Source organism: Pseudopodoces humilis, chromosome 5 (assembly GCF_049639895.1).
Source record: "Pseudopodoces humilis isolate 2021_Gansu_Grassland_sample_001 chromosome 5, ASM4963989v1, whole genome shotgun sequence".
Classification (NCBI taxonomy): domain Eukaryota; kingdom Metazoa; phylum Chordata; class Aves; order Passeriformes; family Paridae; genus Pseudopodoces; species Pseudopodoces humilis.
This window is the reverse complement of record NC_142204.1, coordinates 43881729-43906828: the sequence shown is the minus strand read 5'-3', so window position 1 is coordinate 43906828 and position 25100 is coordinate 43881729. Positions and strand designations below refer to the sequence as shown.

At 38.5% G+C, this 25100-nt stretch overlaps 1 protein-coding gene across 1 annotated transcript in view; it reads right to left on the bottom strand.

The window, feature by feature from the left end:
* The window catches only part of NELL2 (neural EGFL like 2), a 136198-nt gene that overhangs the window by 100187 nt on the left and 10911 nt on the right, over nt 1-25100 (bottom strand). Inside the window, exons 3-9 of the mRNA XM_005519293.3 lie at nt 16575-16725; nt 5361-5534; nt 5157-5253; nt 3341-3413; nt 3102-3184; nt 1960-2088; nt 611-713 (exon numbers count right to left, since the gene is read on the bottom strand). Coding sequence (XP_005519350.1) covers nt 611-713; nt 1960-2088; nt 3102-3184; nt 3341-3413; nt 5157-5253; nt 5361-5534; nt 16575-16725 — 810 coding nt within the window. The remainder of the gene's footprint in view (nt 1-610; nt 714-1959; nt 2089-3101; nt 3185-3340; nt 3414-5156; nt 5254-5360; nt 5535-16574; nt 16726-25100) is intronic.

The window sequence follows — 25100 nt, the reverse complement described above, 5'->3', positions numbered from 1 at the left end:
GGCCTCTGGTTACAACAAAACCAGAATACTATAAAACCTAAAGTTAATCATGTATCCAGTCCTAAATGACAATATTAAATCACCTTTTTCCATTTTTCCTTTAATTCTTTTATGACCTCTTGTGAAATTACATTTCTGGGTGTCTGGGTTTTGCAGGCTTCTCGTTTTCTCTTCTCGTAACTAAGAAGAATCAAATCTGAACCTCCATTTCTAAGCTCAGTAACATGAGGTTGATAGTACACTCTTCGTGTGATAAAACCAAACACCAGGAAATTGTTCTTGAATTTCCAGCAGTTTAATCCAAAACATAGATAATGGAAGTCTGCAGAAACCTTTATAAGTAACTTTTTTTCTTTTTAAATTTTGATAATATATATATTTGTGCTAAATTAAAAAAAAAAATAACTAAAATGAAACAAAATATCCCACGTGAAATATTAAAACCTTCTGATTATCAGTTTCCCAGAACACTTCAGAGAAGTCCAAGTTCCCTGATTCCTCAATCCAGCTATTTAATGACCAGTTCTTTAACTGACATACTTACAGAAAGGTTGACATTATTTAAGATTTCAAAGCATTCATTAGCAAGAGGCACAAGAGTAGAACTTACATTGACATTCCTTGCAGCACTTGCCATCCACATAGGCCAGGGCAGAGTTAAGTGGGCAGTCAGCAAGGGGGCAAATCAAAGCCTCGCACTGCACAGTACCGTTCTAGGAGAACAAAAGGTGCTTAACTGGTGGTTTTCTTTAGCAATAGCAGAGATGTTCTCAAACACAGGAACTTGAAAATCTATTTTTAAATGCAGTGAACTTTCTAACAACATCCAAAAAAGACAGTTTAACGCAGGTCTTTTAATAACTACAGGAACAGAAACCATACCTTCAGAATGTCAAACATACAATCTTTTAACATGAATGATGTGCTCTTTCAGATGATAATGATCTATTTTTTTTTTAGAGGCAAATCTATTTGGAGGCAAAACATTCTGCCAATCAGCAAAAAAAACCTGACAGATTATTGTGAAATGACAATAGCACAGAACAATACTCTACCTTCCGATTTCATGTTAGAGACAATATATTTCTAAAAGGTAGCAATATTATAGCTGTGAGAAAAATCCAAGACAAAAATATGTAATGTATTTAATTCTAAATTCAAAGAATTTTAAACATTTATCAGCCAGATTTGATACCGTAAAATACTAAAAGAAAAACTAATATCCCTCCAGATATACAAAGATAAAAAAATACTAAGCTTAAAGTGACCCATTTAGCCAATTATAGATAGCAGCAATTCAATCTAAGGTGTAGTACAGACAACAACAGCCTTTTCACTGGTTTCTAATGGCCTTTGGATTAAGCATTTAATGAGCTCAAATGGAATGAAAGAGTTTTATATGAATGGGCAATAATACAGACACCCTAGTTTGGTACCTGAAAGGATACTTGCAATCACATCTAGACTTGTGATACTTTTGGGAATCTTCCATCCAGCAAATCTTTTCCATTTCTAATATGACAAAGCTGGCAAATGACCCTGACATTTTATTTTTTATTACTTATTGAGATGTAATGAAAGGCAACCAAAGGAAATCGGTCACAAGGGAGATACTAAATCATTTGCTAAGAAAAAGGCAGTGTTTGTAGTGACAAAAATCAAGGAATCAGAATTCCAGAGGAACTGTTCACAACTCAGTGCAAGGGAATAACATGCTAGCTAAGTATATTGCCTAGCACCTGCATATGGTGACAAAATAGAGGAGCTACACATGCTAGTAATGCTGAAAATATAGGAAAACATATTTATTGGTACTATTCCTTAGATTTTGGAACAGATTTTAAAGTTCTTCACTAGTACCTAGCACACATCATCTGGAAGTTCTGACTATTTGCCTCAATAAAACTAGTCAGAGGAAACACTGGAGTTCCTGACTCTCCACTCAACCCATAGCCATACCATGCAAGTGCAGTTCTTACAGCCATCCGTCCAGGATTCAAACTCTCTGTAGGTTGTGCCCTTCATTGTGCAGGTTCTCTCACAGTAGCACTGATCCAACTTGTTCATCCTCTGCTCAGCTTGGGACAACTGTATTCACAGTTCACAAAAACGTTTTGAATTTTTAAGTGGTCTCTACACTAGTTAAAACACAACTCAAACTTCCCCCCTTATCATCAAGTACACAGATGAGAGAATACATTTAGGAAAACACAGTCAGGGACAATAAAACAATTATTATTAAATACAGCATGATTAAACCACCAGTCATTCAGAGATGGAAACTGAGAAGCAAGACAGAATGCATTTCATCTTTCTTATCATCATGACATCAGGGACATCATGAAACTAAATAAGCAGGTCAAAATGAGTACAGCCCTTGATTTCTCGTCTTTGTATGTGCGAACTGATCAACAATCTTGCTCCACATAAAACACTCGCAGAGAGAAAGGCCAAATGAAAGTAAAGCTCAAAACCAACATCAGCAATTTTTTCTGCACTTCAGCCAAGGCATTTTTAACATTAGTGTATCAAATCAGCTAGGTAACAGCATTCCTGCAGATATCTAAAGAATAGTCTATTTTCACAGCAGACATTAATGCTTTGGGTGCAATATTCTAAAGGAAAGAAAGAAGAAAGTCCTGGTTTGGATTCTTAGTAGTCCTGGTTTGGATTCTTAGTTCCTTGTCTTGCATGTATTTTGTCTGAACGTGCCTTTGGCAGCTCAGGTCTTCCAAAGTCTTGGTAAGTCTTGCTGCAATAAGCACTATAAGCATAATTCCCTATTTTATTCTAAGTTATTGATTTATTAGCCTTATAGATAGAGTTTGGATATCTATAAGCACTTTCCTTGCTCAGGGATTTGGATGCTCTTTACTATTAAAATACATACAGAAGTATTTAAACACAATAAAATTCTCTGAACTGAGAATTTGTATATATAAATTAGGCACAGGTGTATAAAGATGTAAACATACCATGAAGGGATGTTCTGCACACAGCCACGTGCACAACCCCATACAAGCATGAAAAATCTAAAAACACAGCAAATAAAGACTGACAGTCCTCATTTCTCCTATGACTAGAGCCCTAGTAAACATTACCTTAGCTGATGTTTTTGCTAAAATGTCTTGCAGTTCCATAATTTTCTGCACAAGTCCATGGAAGTCATTACAAGTTGGGCATGCTGGAATAATAAAATATCTGTTAACAAATTAATTCACAATAGGTTCAATCATGCCAAGTTGACAAACAATATACTTAAATTCAAGGTTTTATAGAGCTTGTAGGACGGCAAGAAGGTAAAAAGCACGCCTTATGATATAAGAATTAATAGACTTACTGCGATTAAGATCTGGGCACTGAGAAATAAATCCTTGAGGCATGACAAGCAGTTGCACATCTTGCATTATGCCCTATGTGTAAGTGGAGAGAAAACAAAAGGATACATTATTTTTACCTGTCAAAATCATGTTTTTCCATTCACCATATAAAACATTAAAGCCCATACAGGAAAAACTACCTGATAAAAAGAACAGTTATGAATAAACAGCTTCTTGCCTGGACTGAATTCAGTGATAGAAGAACAAACAGAAATAAAAATAGATAGATGTACAGGCATACTGAATAATTTTTAAGGACTGAAGATTAAATGTCAAGATATAATTATGTGGCAAGAGTTTGGTGGTTTTGAATTCATTGTTATTTTTAGTTAGTCACTGCAGAAAAGCTTGGAAATGACCTTTAAAAAGTAATTTGAAAACAGCTGCAGTTTCAGTTACTTAGAAATACTCTTTTAAAGAAAATGCAAATTTTTTACAAGATATAACTCTTAAATAGACTTGAAGAATAAAGGAACTAGAGTAAAAAAAATACATTAATGCAAACCCTTAATGAGTTTGTGCTGTTTTTGGCTGGAGTAGAGTTAATTTGCTTCACAGAAAAGTAGCTGGCATGAGGCTGTGTTTAGGATTTCTGCTGGAAACAGTGCTGATAACACAGGGATGTTACAGAAATTACACAGCAGCAAGGCCTTTTCTGCTCGTCCTACCACCCCAACAGCGAGGAGCCTGGGGGTGCACAAGGAGTTGGGAGAGACACAGCCAGGACACCTGGCCCCAAGTGACCAAAGAAGGGGTCATATCAGAGACCACAGGGCATCATGCACAGCATTTAAAGCTGGGGCAAGAAGAAGAAAACAAGAAACATTTGGAGTAGTGCCATTTGTCTTCCGAAGTAGCCCTTACAGGTGACAGAGCCTTTCTGGGGATGGCTGAACATGGAATGTGGTGAATTAATTCCTTGTTTTGTTTTGCTTGTGTGGCTTTGCTTTACCTATTAAACTATTTCAAACCATAAGTTTTCTAGCTTTTACCCTTCCAATTCTCTCCCTATTCTACAATGGAGGGAAGTGAGCAAGTGGCTAGGTGGTGCCAGCTGGTGTTAAAGCACGACAATTTCTGATGGGGATCCTTCCATAAAGCTTGCAAAATGCTGAGAAGCTACATGTCTGTTACACAGCTGCAGAGCTGCATGTAGTTAAGAACTTGGGGAAATTTCAGCATGAAATTCAACTATGATGTCTGGAAAGGGATGGTTTCACGCAGAAGAAGAGATCCCATGCTTGCAGGCAGATCTTACATGCTTAGTTAAGATATAATTAGTACTCAGTGTCCTACTCTCCAATAGCAAAGGTCAAAGAGCAATTTCAAAGCAGTCCAAGAGCTGTTTTATGATTACAGAAGCTCAAACTGATTGAGGTTGGGAGGCAGCTCCTGAGATCCCTGCTCAAGTAGGACCAGCCACAGCAGATAGCCTAAGACTGTGTCCAAACAGCTTTTGACTATCTCCATAGTCGTCTTTCTCTGACAAACCTCATAGTAGCATTGTTTTCTTATGTTCAGATGGAATTTCAGGTGTTTCAGGTTTTGCCCATTGCTTCTTGGCCTGTCAGTGGACTCTAGTGAGAAAAGTCTGGATACCTCATCTTCATTCCCCTCACAATTCAGGTATTTATCCACATTGATGAGATCCTTCCAATACCTCCTGAGCCTTCTCTTCTCCAGGCTGAACAATTCCAAATCTCTCAGCCTTTCATCATAAGAAAGATGATTCAATCCCTTAATCAATTCACTCTTTATCCTTCAGGGAATGCAAACCTTAAAATAACCGTGCGCAGTATTCCTCTGTCCCAGCCAAAAGGTGGTACCCAAAGGTAAGTCCATGAAAGGCTTCTCCACAACTCTTTCATAAATTCTGAAAAGGAAGGGGAAAACAGAATCCCAAGTTGTTATTATTATTTAATTTACTCAGAGCTTAAATATTCCAAATGTGACAAATTCTTACGAAACAACACTACTTACTTATTGCAGTCCACATGTAAAATCAAGTGAGAGGCACTGATTGCTAAGGAAAGTCTGTGCCATTTATCATCTGCCAAAATGTATGGGAACACTTCTGTGTGGGAGCGATGACTGCCTGAACGATAATGCAACCTGATTTCATTTCGATGACCGCTGCTTTCCAGCTCCAGGTACCTGTACCATAAATGCATCATCATGTCATGAACCATTCTCATCAGCACAGCAACATTTTACATAAGACATCTTCTCATCATCATGCAAGAACTATTTAAAAGAGAAAAAAAAACCCAAGCAGATACAAAGTCAAAAGTAGACCCTTTCAGATTTCCACTGTGTCTCTCTTCTCAGTGACAAATAATAGCAGGTTCAAACTTTCATGTAACTACGCAAGATTTCAAGCCAAATATGTTTTCCTCTAACAAAACGATTTTCCATAACATGATCTGAATTGCATTATTATAAATAATTGCCTTATACAAGTAAAGCACAATAGGGATACCCTGAAGGCATGAATGCACAAAAGACAACCCCAAGTATTGCAATAGGGACATCATTAGTAATTACCAAGGGAAGTAAGGACTGAGACTGAACACTACTTTGTTTGCTTTTATATGTACTGTTACATATTCTTTCATTTTCTGCAATAAAATTTCTCCAAAAATATATATATATATAATCAAGAAATGCCAACTCTTCAGAACAACTTATATATGTGCATTTGCAGGCTGGGTGTATGCACACATATATACACACATCTATATGTGTATGGACATATATATGTAAATATGGACATATCTTTATAGCAAAAACCCAGCAGTGCAGCTGTGCTAAGTGAACCTAGCAGATTGCAAACACAAGCTTTGATAGTGAAATTCCAGCTGTTCAATTTAAAAAGCACTCCATAACCAAACTCGGTTCTTAGACAGGCTGTCTCTCACATGTTGGACATCTTTTGGGAAAAAGCCAGACTAACCATTTGTCTTTTTAAAGTAACAAGTTTCTTATTTTTAAATTCCCCAAGAAAATTATTTTTACAGAGGAAAAAGGAACAGAAATAGAAATTCTCTAATAATCATATGCAACCTAAAGAGCAAGGAAAATAACAGATGAGGCAAGATACACAAAAACTGGGAGAATGGACAATTCACTTTTTTTCTAATTTTTCTGCTACATCTGCAATCAGACATAACAGTGGCTTATAACCTGAGTGTACAATGTGTTCCTGGGTGATGTCATTTGCTTTAACAGGCTATCTATATTAAGGAATAGAAAAGACAATGATTGTGGTTTTGAAGAGTAAAAATGAGACCAAATCAAAACTATCTTGTACAATCATCATCTCTAGGAGAAGGCTGGGCTTACTGCACACCAGTGTTTCATTCAGGGTGTTCCACAGTGGAACATACCTAGTACAGCACAAAAACAACTAGATTTTTGCAAAACTAGCAAAGGACAATTTTTTCTTCCTCCCCATTATTAGGAAAGCAGTTAACTAGATCAGATATCAATTTTGTAATCAATTTACCTCCTCATGGCTCAAAAATAATTTTTACATTGGCAAGAAGTGGAAACTAATTGAAGACCTGGCTGGAAAAATTGTACAATAGTGGCAGGATATCACTCAACTTAATAACCTCCTTCCTAACTCAAGCTTCTAGGATAAAAATAAGGTTACTCTCAACCCAAATGAGAAGGGAAACACTAGAGATCTTGGCTCCTCCAGCAACTTTTAATTGTCTCCACCCAGCTGCAGAAAATAAATGGAAAACAAAAGGCATGAATATGTTGAAGCTTTACATCCTGGTAGAATTAAGAGCTCTCCTTCATTCCAAGTCAATAGCAGAACTGATGGCAGCACACAAAGATGCAGGCAGGCAGGGAACAAATTACACTATTAGACATACAGTCACTACAGAAGGTATAAAACAAACACTCGTGTTGCCCTTATGCATGTAAGATAATGAAACCTTTTCAGATGAATCATGGATTTGCCAATAAAAATAAGACATTGCTGTACAAATTTCATGAATTAAGAACTGCTGAGAGAGGATGAAGACAATTGGTGACGCTGTAATAAGCAAAGAAATTTTTCTACACAAAGCTGCACAGAAACTGTGGACACTTGTGGTTTTGTTTTAATGGTGATTAACACACTGTTTTGACATTCACAGACAATATCTTTTGTTCTTCCATTTGGTAAACTAACAAATATAACTACCTTTGAAAGGAGAAAACATGAATCGAAATGAAAAAGAAAATAACAGCCATTAGGAGAATTATTAGGAAAATAATTTATGGTTTATTAATAATCTGTAGAGGCAGCAGCAAAACACAATTAGAAAAGCAAGTGAAATGACAGCCAAAGCAATATTGCTTTCAGTTTGAGCAAATGCCATGATACTGAAACACAGAAGTGAAAGTAAATCATTTCCACTCCATTTTTTACAAAATGCTGTGCTTGCTATTCCCCCTTTGTACATTTGTTTAACTGCCTGGATTTACACGGCTCTCTCTCAGCCTCATGAGTTTCAGGAGATAGGACAAGACTCAGCAATGACAAACACATATGGGTGAAAATGCAAAGTCTGCCCACAGTGAGGCTTCTCATAACATCTGTGAGGCTGTGACACTTGGGTGCATGGTTTCCAAAGCTTTGGAAGAGTCCTTCAGAAAATATGCTAAGCATTAACAAATAGACCTGCATTTTAGAAATTCATGTCTGATGACAAAACCACTCTATACTTCTCTGTACGTTCAGAATTGCTAATCATTTTAGAGAAAAAGAACAGTGCTTTTAACTCCTGAAGGACTTGCTCCCAAAGGAAAGAGTAACTGCATTGTACTGCAGTCTTGTCCTAGCCAAGAATCTCATTACTGAAAAGCTCCAGGAACCTCATCAGCTGAGTCACCAGTTCCTTGTCCACATCAGCCTAGCCTAGCCCACTCATTGCAGGGAGAGCAGCAGCCAAAGATATCCCATTTTAAACATCGCTAATGCTTCTCCCAACAGCTCCAAGGTGTTCTGTGCTGCAGAAGGCAAATGACTATTAGAGTGAAAAATAAACCACAATGAGAAACCCAATGCAACAGCAGAAGCTGCACCTCTCTTTCTAACATCCATAGTCTCTGTGGTTGTTTTATCAATACCAGCCTACTTGATCTTAACCCCCCAAAAAACCACACCCACCTTGGGTTAAACTTGGATTTACTTCACAGGAAGATGATATGTACTTAGGTTTTTCTGTGTTCGACATGTGGAGAAGAAAATGCCAACCTGGAATAAAAGGCCGCTACATCTCTGCAGACCACCCTGTGCGTGCATAATCATTGCAAAGGCAACAGCCAAGGCCACAGATCAGCTGCTCTGCTTGGAAACCAGCCAGACAGCGATCCCTAATGTACTGACTAAGGATGAGCCTGTCTTTGTAACAGGAAGAAATTTGTTTCAAATGCCCTGGAGGAATCTGAGACAGAAAACAGTGATGTTTGCTCTGCTGCTCAGCACTGATCTGCTGTAACTTCTAGGTAAGAGGTGGGAGTCAGCAGATCTGCTCCCTCTGGAGCTCTAATGACCATCCTGGCAAAGGGCATGTGGTCACGCCAGCCTGGGCAAGACCTGCTCTTTGGGAGGTGACAGACTAGCACGAGGGAGACTGGCAGTAGAAGTCAGGATGTACAGCAAAAAGTTAGAGATTTAGGAGGTGAAACACCAGATGGTCCCAGTGCACACACTTTGTCTTTGAGAAGAGGGAGGTATGGCCACTCCAGCTAACAGGCAGTGCTGGCAACTCCAGGTCTTTGATGGCTCACTCGTCCATTTGGCATCCTTTCTCACACAACAAATGCACACACTTACTCCAAGCAGCTAATAATTTCAACTTCAATTTACAGCATGTAGACAAGTATTTCAGAAGCTGCTTATGAATTTATTACAGGGTGGTGGAATTTTTTAACTTTTCCTACTCACATTTACAGGTATAATGCTAAAATATGTATTCATGGTTCTTTGATCTACACTGAAAAAAAGGCAAATCAATAAAATTAAAGAGCAATATGTACTTAAAAAAAATCCTTATCTCCGTTACTTATAAAAAAAATCTTTATCTGAAAATTTTTGCTATCTAAGTTCTGCCTTTTTTGTTAGCTTTTTTGTTAGCTTTAATAAAACATTAAAAAAAATGGGGGTCCTACTCAGTAGACCTTATTCATTTCACAATAGCAGCAAGCAATTCTGCTAGGTGTAGATTATGAAGGTATAAAAGCAAATCATGCAGTACCACTTCCACATTCAGCAATGCATTATTTGCTATTTTCCATGGTATCATGACTGGGTGGCCAGAAGCGTGAGCTTTATTTTTCTATGTTTCAGAAGACTTCATTTGGAAGTAACACTAAGTGTTCTGAAACATTAACAAAACCTCACAGCAAAGCTTGTGGGGTCTAGGATGACATGCTTGCTTAAATGGGAGAGAGAGAGACAGATCAAATATAAGATCCTCTGAAATATCTTTTTCAAATATCTTTAATGCCATGATTATTACCTATATGAAAGCAGATATCCCAGGTGAAGAGAACTCAAAAATTAGAAGAGGGTATTACCCATATCAACACAGAGTGTATAAACAGCAGGACAGCAAAACCATCGTCTCAAATTTATATTATAACACTGGTGCCCCACTCCAACTCCTAGGCATCTTGGTGACCTCTCACACTTTTTCCCTGAAACTGGTGGGCTTTTCCACACTGACTGGTGGGAACAGGCCTGGGCCAATGCTGCTTCACAGACTGCCCTGACATCATCTGCAAGGGTACTAACTGCAGGAGACAAAAGCATGCCAAGAAGATGCTAACAACTATGCAAAATGGACAACAGCAGGCCAGTACTCCAGCCTGGGCACTGTTTGGTTTACTAAGCAAGCCCTTGCCTGGCACTGCCAACAAATCTGCATCACCACTGCATCAAGTGTAGGGGAAAAAAAAAGAGAATGACATTCCTCAGGGCACTTGTCTCAGGTGGGAAAAAAACAAAACAGGTTCAACTTCCTGCTCCAAATCAGGCAGAGTAGAAATTAACTGTGTGGGGAAATTGCCTCTGAAACACCCCAGTCAGACACATACTGATCATTCTGGCATTTACACTTCTCTTGTTTATTTTCTTCCACCACAAAAACAGTCAATCACTGCAGTTTTGTTTCACCACAGCACTGCTCCTTGCACCACATAACTATAGAGAACAGCAGTGGAGGAGGAAGGTGTATTCATGACGTGCTCAGGTGATAGAGCCCAGTGCTGGGACACGCGTGGAGGAACATCCTTGTTGGGATGCTCATGGGACAGAACAGCCAGGCAAGAGACAACTGACAGGGCAGAGGCATCATCCACACACCTGCACAAACTACTACTGCACAGCTTCTCTCTAGACAGAAAGAAGCCACAGCACAAGGTAGCAGCTAGGACAGTGAGTTTGCAATACCCTGATGTGGAAGTGGGGGTTAGGAAACAAACAAGTGAAGCTGCTCAAATCCTTTCCATCACTGTGCCACTCAGTGTCTGTACCCGATTCAAACTAATAAAGCAGGTGGGGAAAAAAAATGTATGTCAATAGGATATTGTTCTTATCCACTCCTTGCAGCCCCTCATCTGATTTCAGTGGGACTGCTGTGGTCTGGAAGCCTTTGCTCTGGAAGGCTTTGAAGTCAAGATCTTGCCTCTTGCCTGAGAGACCTCTCTGCTTACCTCCCAAAATGTGAGATCAACCAAATCAGGGAGGCAAAATCCTGCCTTACCCCCACTGCAGTCTACACAGCTTCTGCTGGGTTTAATGCTATGATCCAAGAGCCCATGGCCATCACAAGAGCAAGACACTCCAGCTCATCCAATGTTAGTGCTGATGACAAGGCAAGGCTCCCAGATAACCTTTCCACAATGCTTATGGGAGCTTCGAAGGAGCCAGAAGCAGGAACTGAGGTCTCACCAAGCTCTTCAAAGCTCACCAAGGAAAACTATTCTTGCAAAATGATGTTGGCTTGGAAAAATTCAACCCCAATATTACAGCACATTGCCCATGCCATTCCTATGTGAGCCATGGATATGAAATCAAATTCACAAATTATGAAATAATTTTGAAACACTAACTCATGTCTTTGAGCAATTGCTCTCATTCCCCTCATCTCTCTCACTAACCCCATTTATCAATATATTTATTTTCATTTTGTTCTCAGTAACACATAGTCCCAGGAATATCAATCTCATCTGCCTGAAGCTTCCTATTCTACTAAAAATCAACAAGGGAAGAACTTTCTCAACTCAAACACTGTAAAAACAAACGGCGTAAACCATGCCTCATTCCCTTTTCTTGACAAAGTTTCTCCAAGGAGAGCAAGAGGACTGCAAATACAATAAACAACTTTCTAGTAGATGCATTAGTAAAAGAAAAAGGCAGTTTCAACATAACTGTTTCCATTTCCTACCCCAAAAGAATACAGATTTCTTTGTTATTTGTTTACTCATAGAAAGTATTATAAACAACATTGGAAGAATAACAAAATCTGTCAAAACTCACATTTCAGCTATTTCAGTGGGGGTTTTCAACGTCATAGGAAGGAAAAAAATCTTTTGTCTCTTATTCAAGAAGGCCTGTCACTAGTCTCAATTCAATAGGTTCCAGGTTCATATAAGCATTCTGTGAGATGTGCTCACACAATTCACCCTGGATTAACTGGTACTGCAATGATTTTCACTGGACAGGCTGGCCTCACTTAATTTAACCAAAGTTATGGAATAGTAAGGTGCATGAACTATAGGAATTTACATCCTACTCCCTTTTGTTTCTTCTTTTTGGTCACAGAGTATAAACTAACTGAAGTAAAAAAAACCCAAAAAAACAACAAAAAAAACAAATCCAAGCAAGAGTGACATGGTGTCAATCAATTTTATGATAACCTTTATAGCCAACACTTAAAGAAACAGGTGATTGCTAACACCACGAAGGCATTAAACAGAGTATAACACAAAACGGCTGCTTTACAAATATTTCCATCCAATCCCATACTGAGGGATAGACATTAAATCTCCCAAACCAATATAAACAAGGAACTTTTTTCTTTTGGGATAAAGAGCCTGGTCAAGCTGTCAGTGTTTACACAGAGAATCCTTTGTCCCACAGAATCTTCTCACGCACTGGAAAAGCAGTGAATGAATGAATGAATGAATGAATATACCTTTTTTTTGACACCTTTGATGAAACATGCAAACTTCATCAAAAGAATAGAAAGCTGACACCCGAGAAGTTTAAAACCACTAGAGGAATTCAAAAGTGCTGTTATGAACAAATTGTAGAGGGTTAATAATTATTATCAAAAACAATAAAAAAAAAAAACTGAACAATATAAACATCCACTCTTCCAACAAAAAAGTCATGGACTGTTCTAAACAGAAGAAGTAAGCTACTACCTCTTTTGGCACAGGGAACAGCCATATGCAGCTTTATATACATATAAAGCTATGTATTTATGTATACACATATACATTCATATACAGCTTTGAAAATTAATCCCATATTACCTAACACCTGCTCTGCAAATATTGGTTTCAGTGGTAAATACTGGAAGCTGTTCTCAGTGTAAGAGTTTTGCAGCAGATTTTGTGGTGTCAGAGAGGACACTTCACACTGCAGTACAGAAACACTGGCACTCATACATCAAAAGCAGGGAACGTACAGTTCCACCTCTATTTTAATACAATGGTCAAATGAGAGAACAAAATTCATGCATCGGGAATTCACCTCTTGTAACTTATCTCCTTGTAGCATAAAACAGCATGAGAGAAAATGTCACAGATAACTTCCTCCTACATACTGAAAGAGGTTTGAAACTGTGGTTCAGTACAGCCCATTTGACGGCAGATAATCACAAGACACCAACTGCTGTGAAAACAAATACTAAGGAAGGCAGAAATTGAATAAATTAGTAGAGACACAAATTAAGGGTAGGAAGTGCCTGTCTGTAATATACTATTGATTGCAGTTCTCTGCTCCAGGATATAAAAAGCACTAACCAAAGGAAAGAATCGTTAAACTACAACCTAGCAGTTTCATCCTTTAAGGGCCTAATATGCAGTATCTCAAGAGATATGAATGTAAGATTGGTTACTTAAAGCCACAAAACCACAAAAGCCACAAAACCACAAAAGGAGGAAAAAGCTTTATTATTATCAGCTCCTCTGCTGATGATTAAATAACAATATATGATGGAATAGCAAGACCAAATATATATAAAAACCCTATCACAGAGTAAAATCCTCTCTCTGCTGACTCTTCCATCAAGAAGAAAGTGAGACAAATTCAGAAGCGAGGAGGATAATACAGCTTAAACAGAGATGAAACAAAGAGCAATCAGTGTTTAACAGTGTTTCTACTCAGATTTAAGGTATCCCTTCATTAACACAATTAAAAATATTTACCTTGTTACCATGAAGTACAACATATTTTAGGCAAGGCACTGTCTGTGGTCAAGGTAAAACCCTGAAGTTAAGAAGACATTTATAACTTCTGTCTTTCAGACATATGTGATATAAATCTGCCATATTTAAAAGACATGTTCACCTGCTTGAGATTCATCTGAACAATTACTGATGTGTAATTTGAATTCCCTGACACCACAAGAATTTTTTCTGAAATTATCACCTCCACACTTTGCCCAAAACTACCACTGCCTGAACTCCTTGGCTGCTCTAATCAGTGGGGGAAAAAAAGGATGCCTGTGGAAATGTGTGGGTAAGTTAGGAAAGGACAGTTACAGGTAATGTTTCAGATACTTTCACTTTAAGATTAATTTAAAAATATTTTAATATAATTAATACTAGAGAAATGCATAATCATTATAAGAGGGGAAGTCAACTTTCATATTCAATCAGAAAAAGAAAAAAGCAATTAAGAGAGTATGAGAAGATGACTGTATTTTCAGTAGATAATTTCTGCGAACATTTTTTTGTGGTGACAGCAACAGCCCAGCCTCAGCAAATGCCCAGGCCTGAGACTTATGTGGAGAATCTCTTTGATAGACCAAGCACAGCATTCAACACATGACATGACATTGTGAGACCAGATCTGTCATCTTCTTAAGACTCAAAGCCTTAAATAGTTACATGACCATGTCTCAGTGCAAGTATTCATTTTTTATGATTCTCAAAAGGGAGCCAGCAAAAAGGAACAAAAACAACAACTACATAAAACTAGACAACACAGACTGAATCAGTAAACTCTGAATCACATAAATTATTTTAAGTTTATAAACAAAATTATAAAATTTTAAAAATCCTACAATTTTGGAAATGCCCTTGATGTAAATTCACATATTTGCACCAATGTCCCTAGACCCATGCAAAGACAGGATGAGTTTTTACACCGATTTATTTCCAAAAGAACAAAGTATGAATAAATGCACCTTTTCCCACTTTTTAAACATTTTTATTTTCTTGTACCATAGAAATGATTTTACCCTAGAACCATTAGTTGCCTTGAAAGCTCTGTAAAATAAAGCACATTAAAAATTACTGTGTGATAATTAATTACATCCTTCAATTACTGCCACCTTCTGCCTTCCTCACCAACGTTCAGCTCCTCACTGCAGAAACATAAGAGCTAATACTGACCTCTGTAAATTAGGAATATAGCTGCAAGGCAGCAGTTCAATGCTAGTGCAAAGTTTTTTGACATCAGTGTGATAAAAGGCTAAAGCTAGTGCAAAGGAGTGAAGTCAGGTCTGGCGTTGCTCCTTTTCCCACTAACTATGATGACTGCTGTGACAGAAATTTTCCAAGAAGTTGTTTAAGAACTGGAAGAACTGTTACAGCCAAGTCCCTGGTCAGAGGTGGGCAAGGTCAGAGATGGAGCTCCAGCACTGAAGAAGCAACTATTTAATATAAGCCATCCAAATGCCTCCTTTTAACATCTACTTTCTCTTGTCTTTACTGTCATTCATCATAAAACATCAAAACCATAGGAGAAACTACACAAGATGCTTGTCTGGTTGCAGTATTACCCACACCTAGGTCAGCCCTCACTTTAGCACTGTTAAACTGAACAAACACTACTCTGGCACACAGACATCTCCCCACACATCCTAGCACAGAAGAGACCTGAATGTGTTTATTAAAAGCTTAAGGGCACCTCTAATGCCATCCAGGAGACATTCAACTACCCCATTACAAGTTTGAAAATCCTTTTATAAACTTGGCATAATGATCCTTGGGAATGTTCTCCCTCTTCTTGTTTTGTGGTTTGTGTTTTGGTTGGTCTTTTTGTTTGTTTTTTTACAAGCAGCTAAATTGCAGAAGATGGGGCCTCTGAGAAACAGAATAAAGATTGACTTGGAGCATCTTCCAGCACAAAATAATTGTCACCATGCTTGCTAATGAAAATTTGTACACTCATGTAAAAGGAACAGACATTTTGCTGTGCTTGAAATGTCTCTTTTTTCTTTTTTTTTTTTTTTGTTATTTTGCAGTGAGACTGTCAAGAAAGAATTATAGGACTGTACACAAGAAAATAAAAATAACTAGGAACCTAAAGCAGAGATCACCTGTTTCTCATGCTAATGACAGTTTAGAAAGTGCACATTTGAAAACTCCATTTTATTCTGTCAGAGAATCATAGGGCAGTTATCTTTAATAGCTATTACTCAAACAGCTGTATAAAAAGTATCTTGTATCTCTAGCAGTCTTTATTCTATCAAAATGATAATCCATCAATGCTATGTGTCATTCACTTTAATTTTTCAAGGCTGACAACATTTTGAGTAGAGTGCTCTGCCATTCATGGGAAGATGTAAACTCATAACTGGAGGATTTATTTTCTTTTTAAGACTGCTTATATTGTTAAAAACAATGAAGAGCTGGATTTACAAGGCCAGGCTTTGCCAATCAGTGTAGCTATAGTGACATGACAGTTTTACACCAGCTGAGAATCTGGTCCTTGTGGTTATGAACAATAGAGAACTGGCTTTCCATGCCCTCGGTGGTAAGAGATGTGTAAAGAAAAACCCCTCTTGCCCTTCCCTTGTGACTTTTTATGAACCTGCACAATGTGCCTATCCAAACACAGTAAATATTTAAGAATTATCTGCTACACAACAATTTTGTTCTAATTTATGTTCAAACTTTTAATGCGTGAATTCATATGCTTTCATTAGCCAGCAGACAGGTATCAGTACTTACCTGTGATCTAAATGGTGAATAGAGAGAATAACCCCTGAATTCAAATGGGCTTGTTTTAAGGTCACCAGAATTGTGAATTCACCTTTATTTCTTAACTTCTGAAAAAAGATTTCAGCTGTTTCTGGAGATGCCTTCACATTTCTTGAAGTATCTAAAATAAACATAAGAAAAAACACTCAGTATAAAATCTCATGTTACTTTACCTCCTCATTTAAAATAACAGGCTATTTCTGAGAAGCACAACTGAACAGACAGGCAAAAGTCAGGGCCAAAGTATTTAAAACATTAGTTTTGCATGCAATGGGAGTCATTTCATTGAAAGAGAACACATTTTCTAGGACACCTATTCTATTCTGGGAGCAATGGCGTTTTGTTTTGATCCAGGGTCATAACTCTTACTTTCCTCAGGGATGGCCAGATGGTACCTTTAATATCCCATCCAAAGTTTGGGCTCACTAGCAGTGAAGCACAGTGACAACACTAGACGTGAGCCTAAATCCGGACACGTGACCTGAGCAACTTTTTAATGACTTCTAAAATATCTTATGCCTAATAGCATAAATACACAAATAAATAAACTAATTTAAAAAAAACCCAAACAAATTTACTCAGCTTTAAGTAATAGTTTAAAAATCCATGAAATTTCAAAATATTTTATCACTATTTCATTGCTCTATACTCCAGTTGGATGGAATTTTCCTGCTGCTTCTTGCACAGTATGTCATGAACATTTGTTAGAGTAGTGGCAAACATACAATAAAGATTTTACTTTTAGAAACCAACACAATGCCTAGACCAATGAAATATTTCTACTGAATTTGCACATAACATGCATAGAAAATAAAAAAGGCTCAAGCTTAAGATGTCTAGAGAGATAATTTACAAAATAAGATGTCAAATGCTGGAAAAGTAATTCCCAATCTCCAGAATACATTATACAAGAAAAAAATTAATATACATTTTTAATGCACAAAATCAATTCATTAGCATGTGTAACCAGCTGTGTAAGAATCAAATCAATTCACAAGCTTCTTGTCACAGCAATTTGACCATTCTGCTCTACTTGGGAACACTAGCTCAGGAGCAGCAGTAGAGAGCTAAGCAATAGAACTGGTGATTTTCTTTCAGCAACACTGGAGCTGAGCTCTCAAGTAAATCACTCTCAGCTTACACCACTGTTCTTGAAACAGTTTTATTCCTTAAATTGGAACTATGAAGATGCTGCTCTCCATTAATAACAACAGTTTATTTTGGCTTTTGGATCAGGAATTTTTTAATATCTGTTTAGGAAATGCAACAACCTGTGCAACTGTGAAGTCCTAACCAAGTTCCTGAACAATGTCACAGCTGGTTGAATTCCGTTTTTCACAAAGGGGAACCCAAAAGGGAAAAAAAGGAAAAGTTAATTTCTACCAAATTTCTGTGATGCCTTCATAAGCAACTGATGAAAGAAAGCATATGTTTAACACCCCCACCCTTAAAGAAGGCCAGCCCATAAGTTTATAACTATCCCCATCTTCTACAGGCCCTTTTATTCCAACTAGAGCTATTGGGATGCAAAGACTGCGCTACAGATGGCATGTGCTTTCACAAGGAAACAAGCCCTCACCATCACATGGAGCTCTCCAGAACCACCCCAGTCCTCACCACTGTGTGACAGGCACAGGAAACACAGAGCTGCCACAACACCCACAAGGCAGGAATAATTGATGAGGTCTCTTCATGTCACCCTGAATCATTACCTGATCACTACACCAGATGAGAATTTTCCATCCTTTATTCTATAAAACCTTACCTGGGTACCCTATAATCATTCATTGTTGCCTCAGATAACCTTCTTGCACACAGACAATAGCATCAAGACCTGATTGCACCATGCTGGCAGCCTATACACTAAGATTGCCATCACACTAACTGCTGGAATGTTACATTGCCAAAACACATGGCCACTCAGTTTTGGTACTGCAAATAGGTCAGATCATACTTGCTGCTCTAAAAAGCTACACAGCCTTTTGAATTATTACTACTCTTATGATGCACAACACTCTTTGCTCAGGGCAGGCACCAGGTGGAACTTTTAAAAGCAAGATGACTGAAAAGTCCTTGATCTGTCAGATCCATTCTTTTCACACTAACACAAGAGTGCAAATCCCTCCTTCCAATTGCCTTTGAAAACTAGCAGTAGGTGCTTGATAGATCACCAGCTGTGCTCAATAAATATTGCTTCAGGCTTCTTCTTGATATTTGGCTCCTAGTAATCAGTTTAAGACCCAACAGAAATACTTTACTGGAACTGGAGTTCTTCCATAATAGCTTGGAAAAATCAAACTGGTATATCTCAGACAATAATTTGCAGTTCCTCAATAGTTACATAAAAACCTCACACTGTGAACATTTCTAATACACAAAACCAAAGGCATAAATCTTTTCAACTTAGAGTGCAGAAATAAGGAGAGAATTATTAGTTTGAATGAGAAATTTATCTCTAACCATGATGTTTTGGGTTTATTTTCCTAGAATATTCCATGTGTTTGGTTTGACCACACCACAACAAATCACAAATCCATAGTGTCATCAGTCCATCTTTAACTTACAAAAACATGAAAGTGACAATTAAAGAATCAAAAATCCAAACTCAAATCATGTCTCACTCCTTGTTCAGGCTAGATCCTTTAATATCTAACATTGCAAAGCAGTCTGGAAGCCCAGTGAAGAAAACCACTGACCCTAAGACCTGCAGGAACTGAGCCCTTCAGGAGACAAGCTTAGCAGCTGCCTGTGCTCCCAAAAACCCTCACTAATAGGAGACATTTTCCCCTCTCAGAGACAATCTGCAGTCAGAGCTCTGCAGCAAACACCAGTACCACACCAGTGTTTCCTGGAGATGTCAAGAGCAGACAGACACTGTCATTTCAGTCATGCACATGAGATAATAACTGCACTTTAACAAAGATAGTAAGTAACTACCACCAAGACTCACTCCACAAGTCCAAAGGACTTCCACCAGTCCAAATGGGTATTGGAGAAAGAAGCAGTTTTATCCTTTGTGATCACCAGCCTTTTACTGGTCTCATCAACCTTGTGGTGATAACTGCATTCATAAAAACAGAAGAGGAACTATTGGAGGCAACTGATCCACTCTTAACTAGTCCAACCATGCCTCATCACCAAAAAAAAAAAAAAGTGCTGGAAGCAGCCACAAACAAGTTATGAGAGGTAAGCAGGAAAATTTCCATACACAGCACCAGCAGCATACCAAATCACACAGTGGAGAGACTTAGGACAAGCCATTCATTACCATTCCTTTCCAGTCCACAATAAAAGAAAACAGTTATTAAATAGAATGCATAAATTTTCCTAGCAAAGGGTGGTCTCAAATTTTTGAAGAGCATCTCAAAGTAAACATACAGTACAACTGAATTATAAAACAATTCCTGCAGAATAGTCTTTGAAGGAGGCATTCTAACTAATTGAGCTCCACAGTTTGTTTCATGGGCACATAATCAGCTTTTAATAGCAGCATCTATAAATCAATTCTGCATCTGACTGTAGCTCTGCTGAACTATCCAAATTAAATTCTAGTGCTTCGTGAGAAGAAAGAGGGCTGAAGGCTAAAATGAAGCTGAAAAATATAATTGGCTCAATTTTTGTTTCAGTTTCCTACACTAGTAGGGATGAGTGTCACAGGCACATATTCACATCCTGTCACTTTCCCATATTCAAGTTTTTGGTTAATATTTTCATAACTAGGGATTTCACACAGCCTTCAAAGGACAACTGTTTACTTTATATGGTTCTTTCATTTAGGTAACAAATAAAAACTAAACTGCACCCAGCCAATGGGGAAGCATGCAAAGCCACTCCAAAAGCAGAATCTTTACAGGGCTGACAGAGCACAGCAGGCTTTTAAGTGGAGCACAGTGCATTCAAATTTAGGAGGTGCATTCCTCTAATAAAAAATGAAGATATAAAGTAAAATAACCTTTATTAGACCAAAGCCTTGCTAGACGTGATATGAATTAAATCCTTCAGTAGAAAGGCTGGTTGTTTTGCAATTTAAACTGATATATAAGATCAGCTCATAAAACATTTTGAGCTACTTTATCTATAAATTTTTCTATTCCCATCTCAAAGATTCCCAGTTGTTTCAGAGAGAAGAGCAGAAAAAGCAGCTGTAGTTTTCCAAACCCAAATGAACCTTTGTTGGATTCCCCAAGGCTGTAGGAAGGGGCTCTGCAAGGGTTTGGGGGAAGGTGTTGCAGCTCTACCTGAAGTTTAAAAGATTGCAGTGGGGTAAACACTAGCCCTGTAAGATTCCCACTGGGGCCATTCCCAAGGGCTCAGGAGCACTGCCTAATTCCCAAGCCTGGGTGAGTTCCAGGACTACAATTGAAATGCAGTCAGGATACCACCAGGTGATCCAGAGCTCTGTGCACACAAGCACGCCCTGTAAACTGGATCCAGCCTGGTGTCCCCAGCACAAACACTCACAAATGCCAGAAACAAGGACTCTAGTAATTAATTTCCCAAGTGGCATGATCAGGACCTTGGGATACCTCACAGACCGTTTAGGGACATAGCCCACAAACAGCCCTTGCAGTTTTGACACCCCCATAGTGTGGTGTGTCTGCCTTATTTCCACTAAAGAAACACTTCAGCAAGGATGCATGCAGATAGAAATGCAGTGGATGAGAAGGAGAAAAGGAAGAGGGCAAAATGCTCTTCAGCTGAAACTAAACAATCGAAACAAAAACTGACTTGAAGCCAAATCATTAAATCAAATAAAAACAAGGGGGAAAATGTCACCGTTTGTTCTTGAAGCATTTGGGGAGGTTCCAACTGCTTTTGCTTTGTAGCTTCCTCTGTTCTGAATGTCAACTACATTGGCATGTCATCCAGCAAGGGCTTTCCTCCAGCTCAAACCATATGCAAAATCCCACGAGTCACAATGGACTAACACAAAAGACTAGAAGACCTGCTTCTGTACACCTTTTTCCCCATTATATTGGTTGTTCATTCTTATATCCTTAAAAAACAGTAACCATATCACTACTGGCCAAAACTCTGTCTCACCTATATGCTACATACTTTGATGTTTAAAGTCATTTTGGCACAGCTGAGAACACAAATTACTGTGGGACAAGAGGAGAGAAGGCTACTGAGAGTCTGGACAGCTAGGCTTGAACAGGGACAATTAGGATAGACTTCGAAAATCCATGACTCTCTGTGGAAAACGACAGCTGTAATATAACACACATTCCCTGTGAACTGACAATAATAGCACTGAAATCTGCCTAGAAGCATTCTGCAAGAGATGGTACAAAACAAGTTTGGGGGTGTTTATTCTAGTGGCTGGGTTAAGCCTCTGAGCTTATACACTAACCAGCTGCTTCTAGAAACCGAGGCAAGTCAGACGTGACTGAATCGTTCTGCGATGGACTCAGTACCACGGCTCTCTCAATCTCAGTCTTAACCTGCCAGAGCACAATGCTGAGACATTTACACATCTTTCATCTTTCCTTGGGCTGTTGTCCCTTCAGCAAGGAGGGAATTTGCACCAGGACTACAAGAGGGAAGAATTTCCTGTAATGTAAAGCAGTCCAGCTGCACTGCAAAAAGTCAGGCATGCTCCTCAAAAATGTCAGGTCCACAAAGAAGAATTTCATGACTATTGGACTCAGAAAGCAAAAAAATAAATAAAAGATAAATAGTTATGGAAAAGGTTCTAGTGATTGCTAGTGTAATAGCATATTTCTGACAATTTTCCCAACCTTTTGCAAATGACAGGATAAGAAACTTAGGTTTCTTATCACAGGCAAACCTGAACTTTGAATATGTAGGATTCCAGATTAGAAATCTGTATTCCCAGCACAGGAGGCTGAAATAGCTGATTTACTAATAAGCAATACAGATCCTGCCACACTAGATTGTTAATAAAACAACTCCTACTGAACTGCCACAGAAAATGTTCTCTCCTGAACATCTCTGAAAGGAATTTTACAAATGTATAGATCAACACACGGGGAAGCGCCATACATACAAAAGTACTATCAGGGATTTTTAAAGGCATACATGATACAGAAAACTTCTGTCCCTTGTACCCCAGAAATACTACCCCTTTCAGAGAAGCCGTCATCATGCTAGACACTATCATCAGGAGAGAGGGTGCTACTCACTGGGAACCTATTACATGACAGCAAAATAATGAAGATAAAATACTTCTGTTCTAGTTACTGAAATTCCACTGCTAGGAAATTAAAATGTGTGCTGCATGGTATGCTCCACACCATGTATTTATTATTGTAATGCTTTCTGGTGATTTATAGGTTCCAGGTTATCAATTATATGATGCAATAGGCTTTTTGATTACCAGTTTTTCCTAGCCTATACTCCAACACTATTCTTAAATCCTTTTTAAGTTTTAAAGATGCTTTTTTGATTTGATTTTTTTGTATGTGCTCCCTCATAGGTAGAATCACATACTGCTACTTAGAATTATGTTGTTTAGGTTTTTCACAGCCAATACTGTTATAAAACCTATTATGTTTGAACAAGGACACTGATGTAGCACAGAGTGGGACTTCTTTTGTTTCTTCATTTCAATATCTAAAAGGTTACAGGTACTATAGCTTTATAAATGCATATGTGTATATAAATAAGAACTCCCTTTAGGCACAAAACAGCTTTTTAGAAGCTGCTTTGAGAACACCTTGAAACCTGTGGAGAAAATCAAGCCTGCCTTGTTTTCCTTGCAGCTGCCATCTGTGGCATATGCACCTAGTTATGCTTGGTTGCCTACTGTCACATGAGCACTTTGTGTCAAACTGACCTAACAACAAACAGAAATATCACACCAAGAAATGCTGTTAACACTGGGACATTGAAGAGCAGAAGAAAAACAATGCAATGTCTTCCAGCCCTACCAGTACTGTAATAAGGGCATGACACATATGAGAACTGCTAAAACACTGATTTTATTTTCAGTTCCTCATTGTATATAGCATGGCCAGGATTTTAACAGGTATTCAATTCAAGGCAAAAGGGGAGGACAGAAGGAGGAGGAGGAGATAGTGTTGCCAGCCTTTTCCAAATGAAAAGGCAGGCTACCAAAGGTAAACAAAGCCTAATCAATTAAAAACAATCAAGTATAAAATTAATGGCAATAATAAATCATGGAAGCAGATTATTCTAGATAAAGATCAAGCTGCATTACATACCCTACCCTTCTCTCTGAAGATGTGACAACTCAGATTCTCAAATATATCATATTCCAGTGGTGAACTATCATACAGTGGCAGACTGTATAAGATCAGCACCCACCATGGCACCTATGAATTAGGATCATGCTTGGTGTAGGCAATCCAACACCCTCTCAGCAGCACACCACATCTCCCCCTCACTTGGTTCTCACTGTGCAAGTGTCAGTAAGACTTACTCATGCTCTCTGCTCAGTCATTTTCTCTCAAAAACTCCATTTGCTGTGACAAGTATGCAGCTCCTGAGGACCTAACTCCTACAGCCTGTGTTTCACAGATTCATTTAGGCTGGAAAGGACCTCTTGAGATCATCTAGCCCAACTGTAATCATTTGTGACCTAGAAGGTTTACCTCTTTTTCTCTATGAAGAATCTGTTTCTCTCTCTTGGTAGTGATTTGGATCTCTCATCCTAGCTTTCCTTCATCTCTGGCTTTCTAGGGTATACCTGGTTTTGCCCACATTAGGGTTAATTGTCTTCAGCTAACCAAAACTCTGTGTGTCAAGAATTTAAGTGCTGATTTCTTTTCACACAACACAATGGTGAGTTTAAGAAAGCTTACCATACGAGATCATTTTGCAGATGACCACAACCACGCAGTTTGCATGAAAGATGCAAACTTTTGCATCTTAACTTCTGACCCAAGAGAATAGCCAACAGTCACTGACACAGATAGAAAGTGCCAGAAAGCTTAAATTTGTTTCCTAACAGCAAAAATAGGGCAGGCCAGGGGGAGGGAGGCAACCACTGCAAAAAACTGTATCTGAATATGGACACATCCAACACCTCTGTTGCTAGCCACAGGTCTCCAGCAGCAGGCTGAGCAAACAGCAGCAGATGGGGGGAAAGGCAGGAGACTGAACTGTAAATAGAATTTGAGCAGAAACAGGAAGCGGCAGAGAGACCACACCTGAGGGTAGAGGTAGGACGCCAATAACACCAACCATACTGGCATACTTGGAAAAATCTCCACTCACAGGATGTCGGTTCTGATGCCAGAAAAAGGAAAGATTAGGGTTTTGAATTGGGAACATCAAAGAGGAGAGATACCAAGGGATACCGTATACACAGCTCAGCTGTGAGCAGTGCAGACAGGTAGAAAATACCTGGAAGACTCAAACCAACCATTACCAGAGATTTCAAGAAAGCTGGGAAAGACCAGAGTTCAGATTCTCCAAAAGTTCTTATTTAAGTCAGGTATTAGTGGAGTCCATGCTTCTATGAATGTGCCCACTACCCCTGATGAATCAGCTACAGATTTAAACTCATGC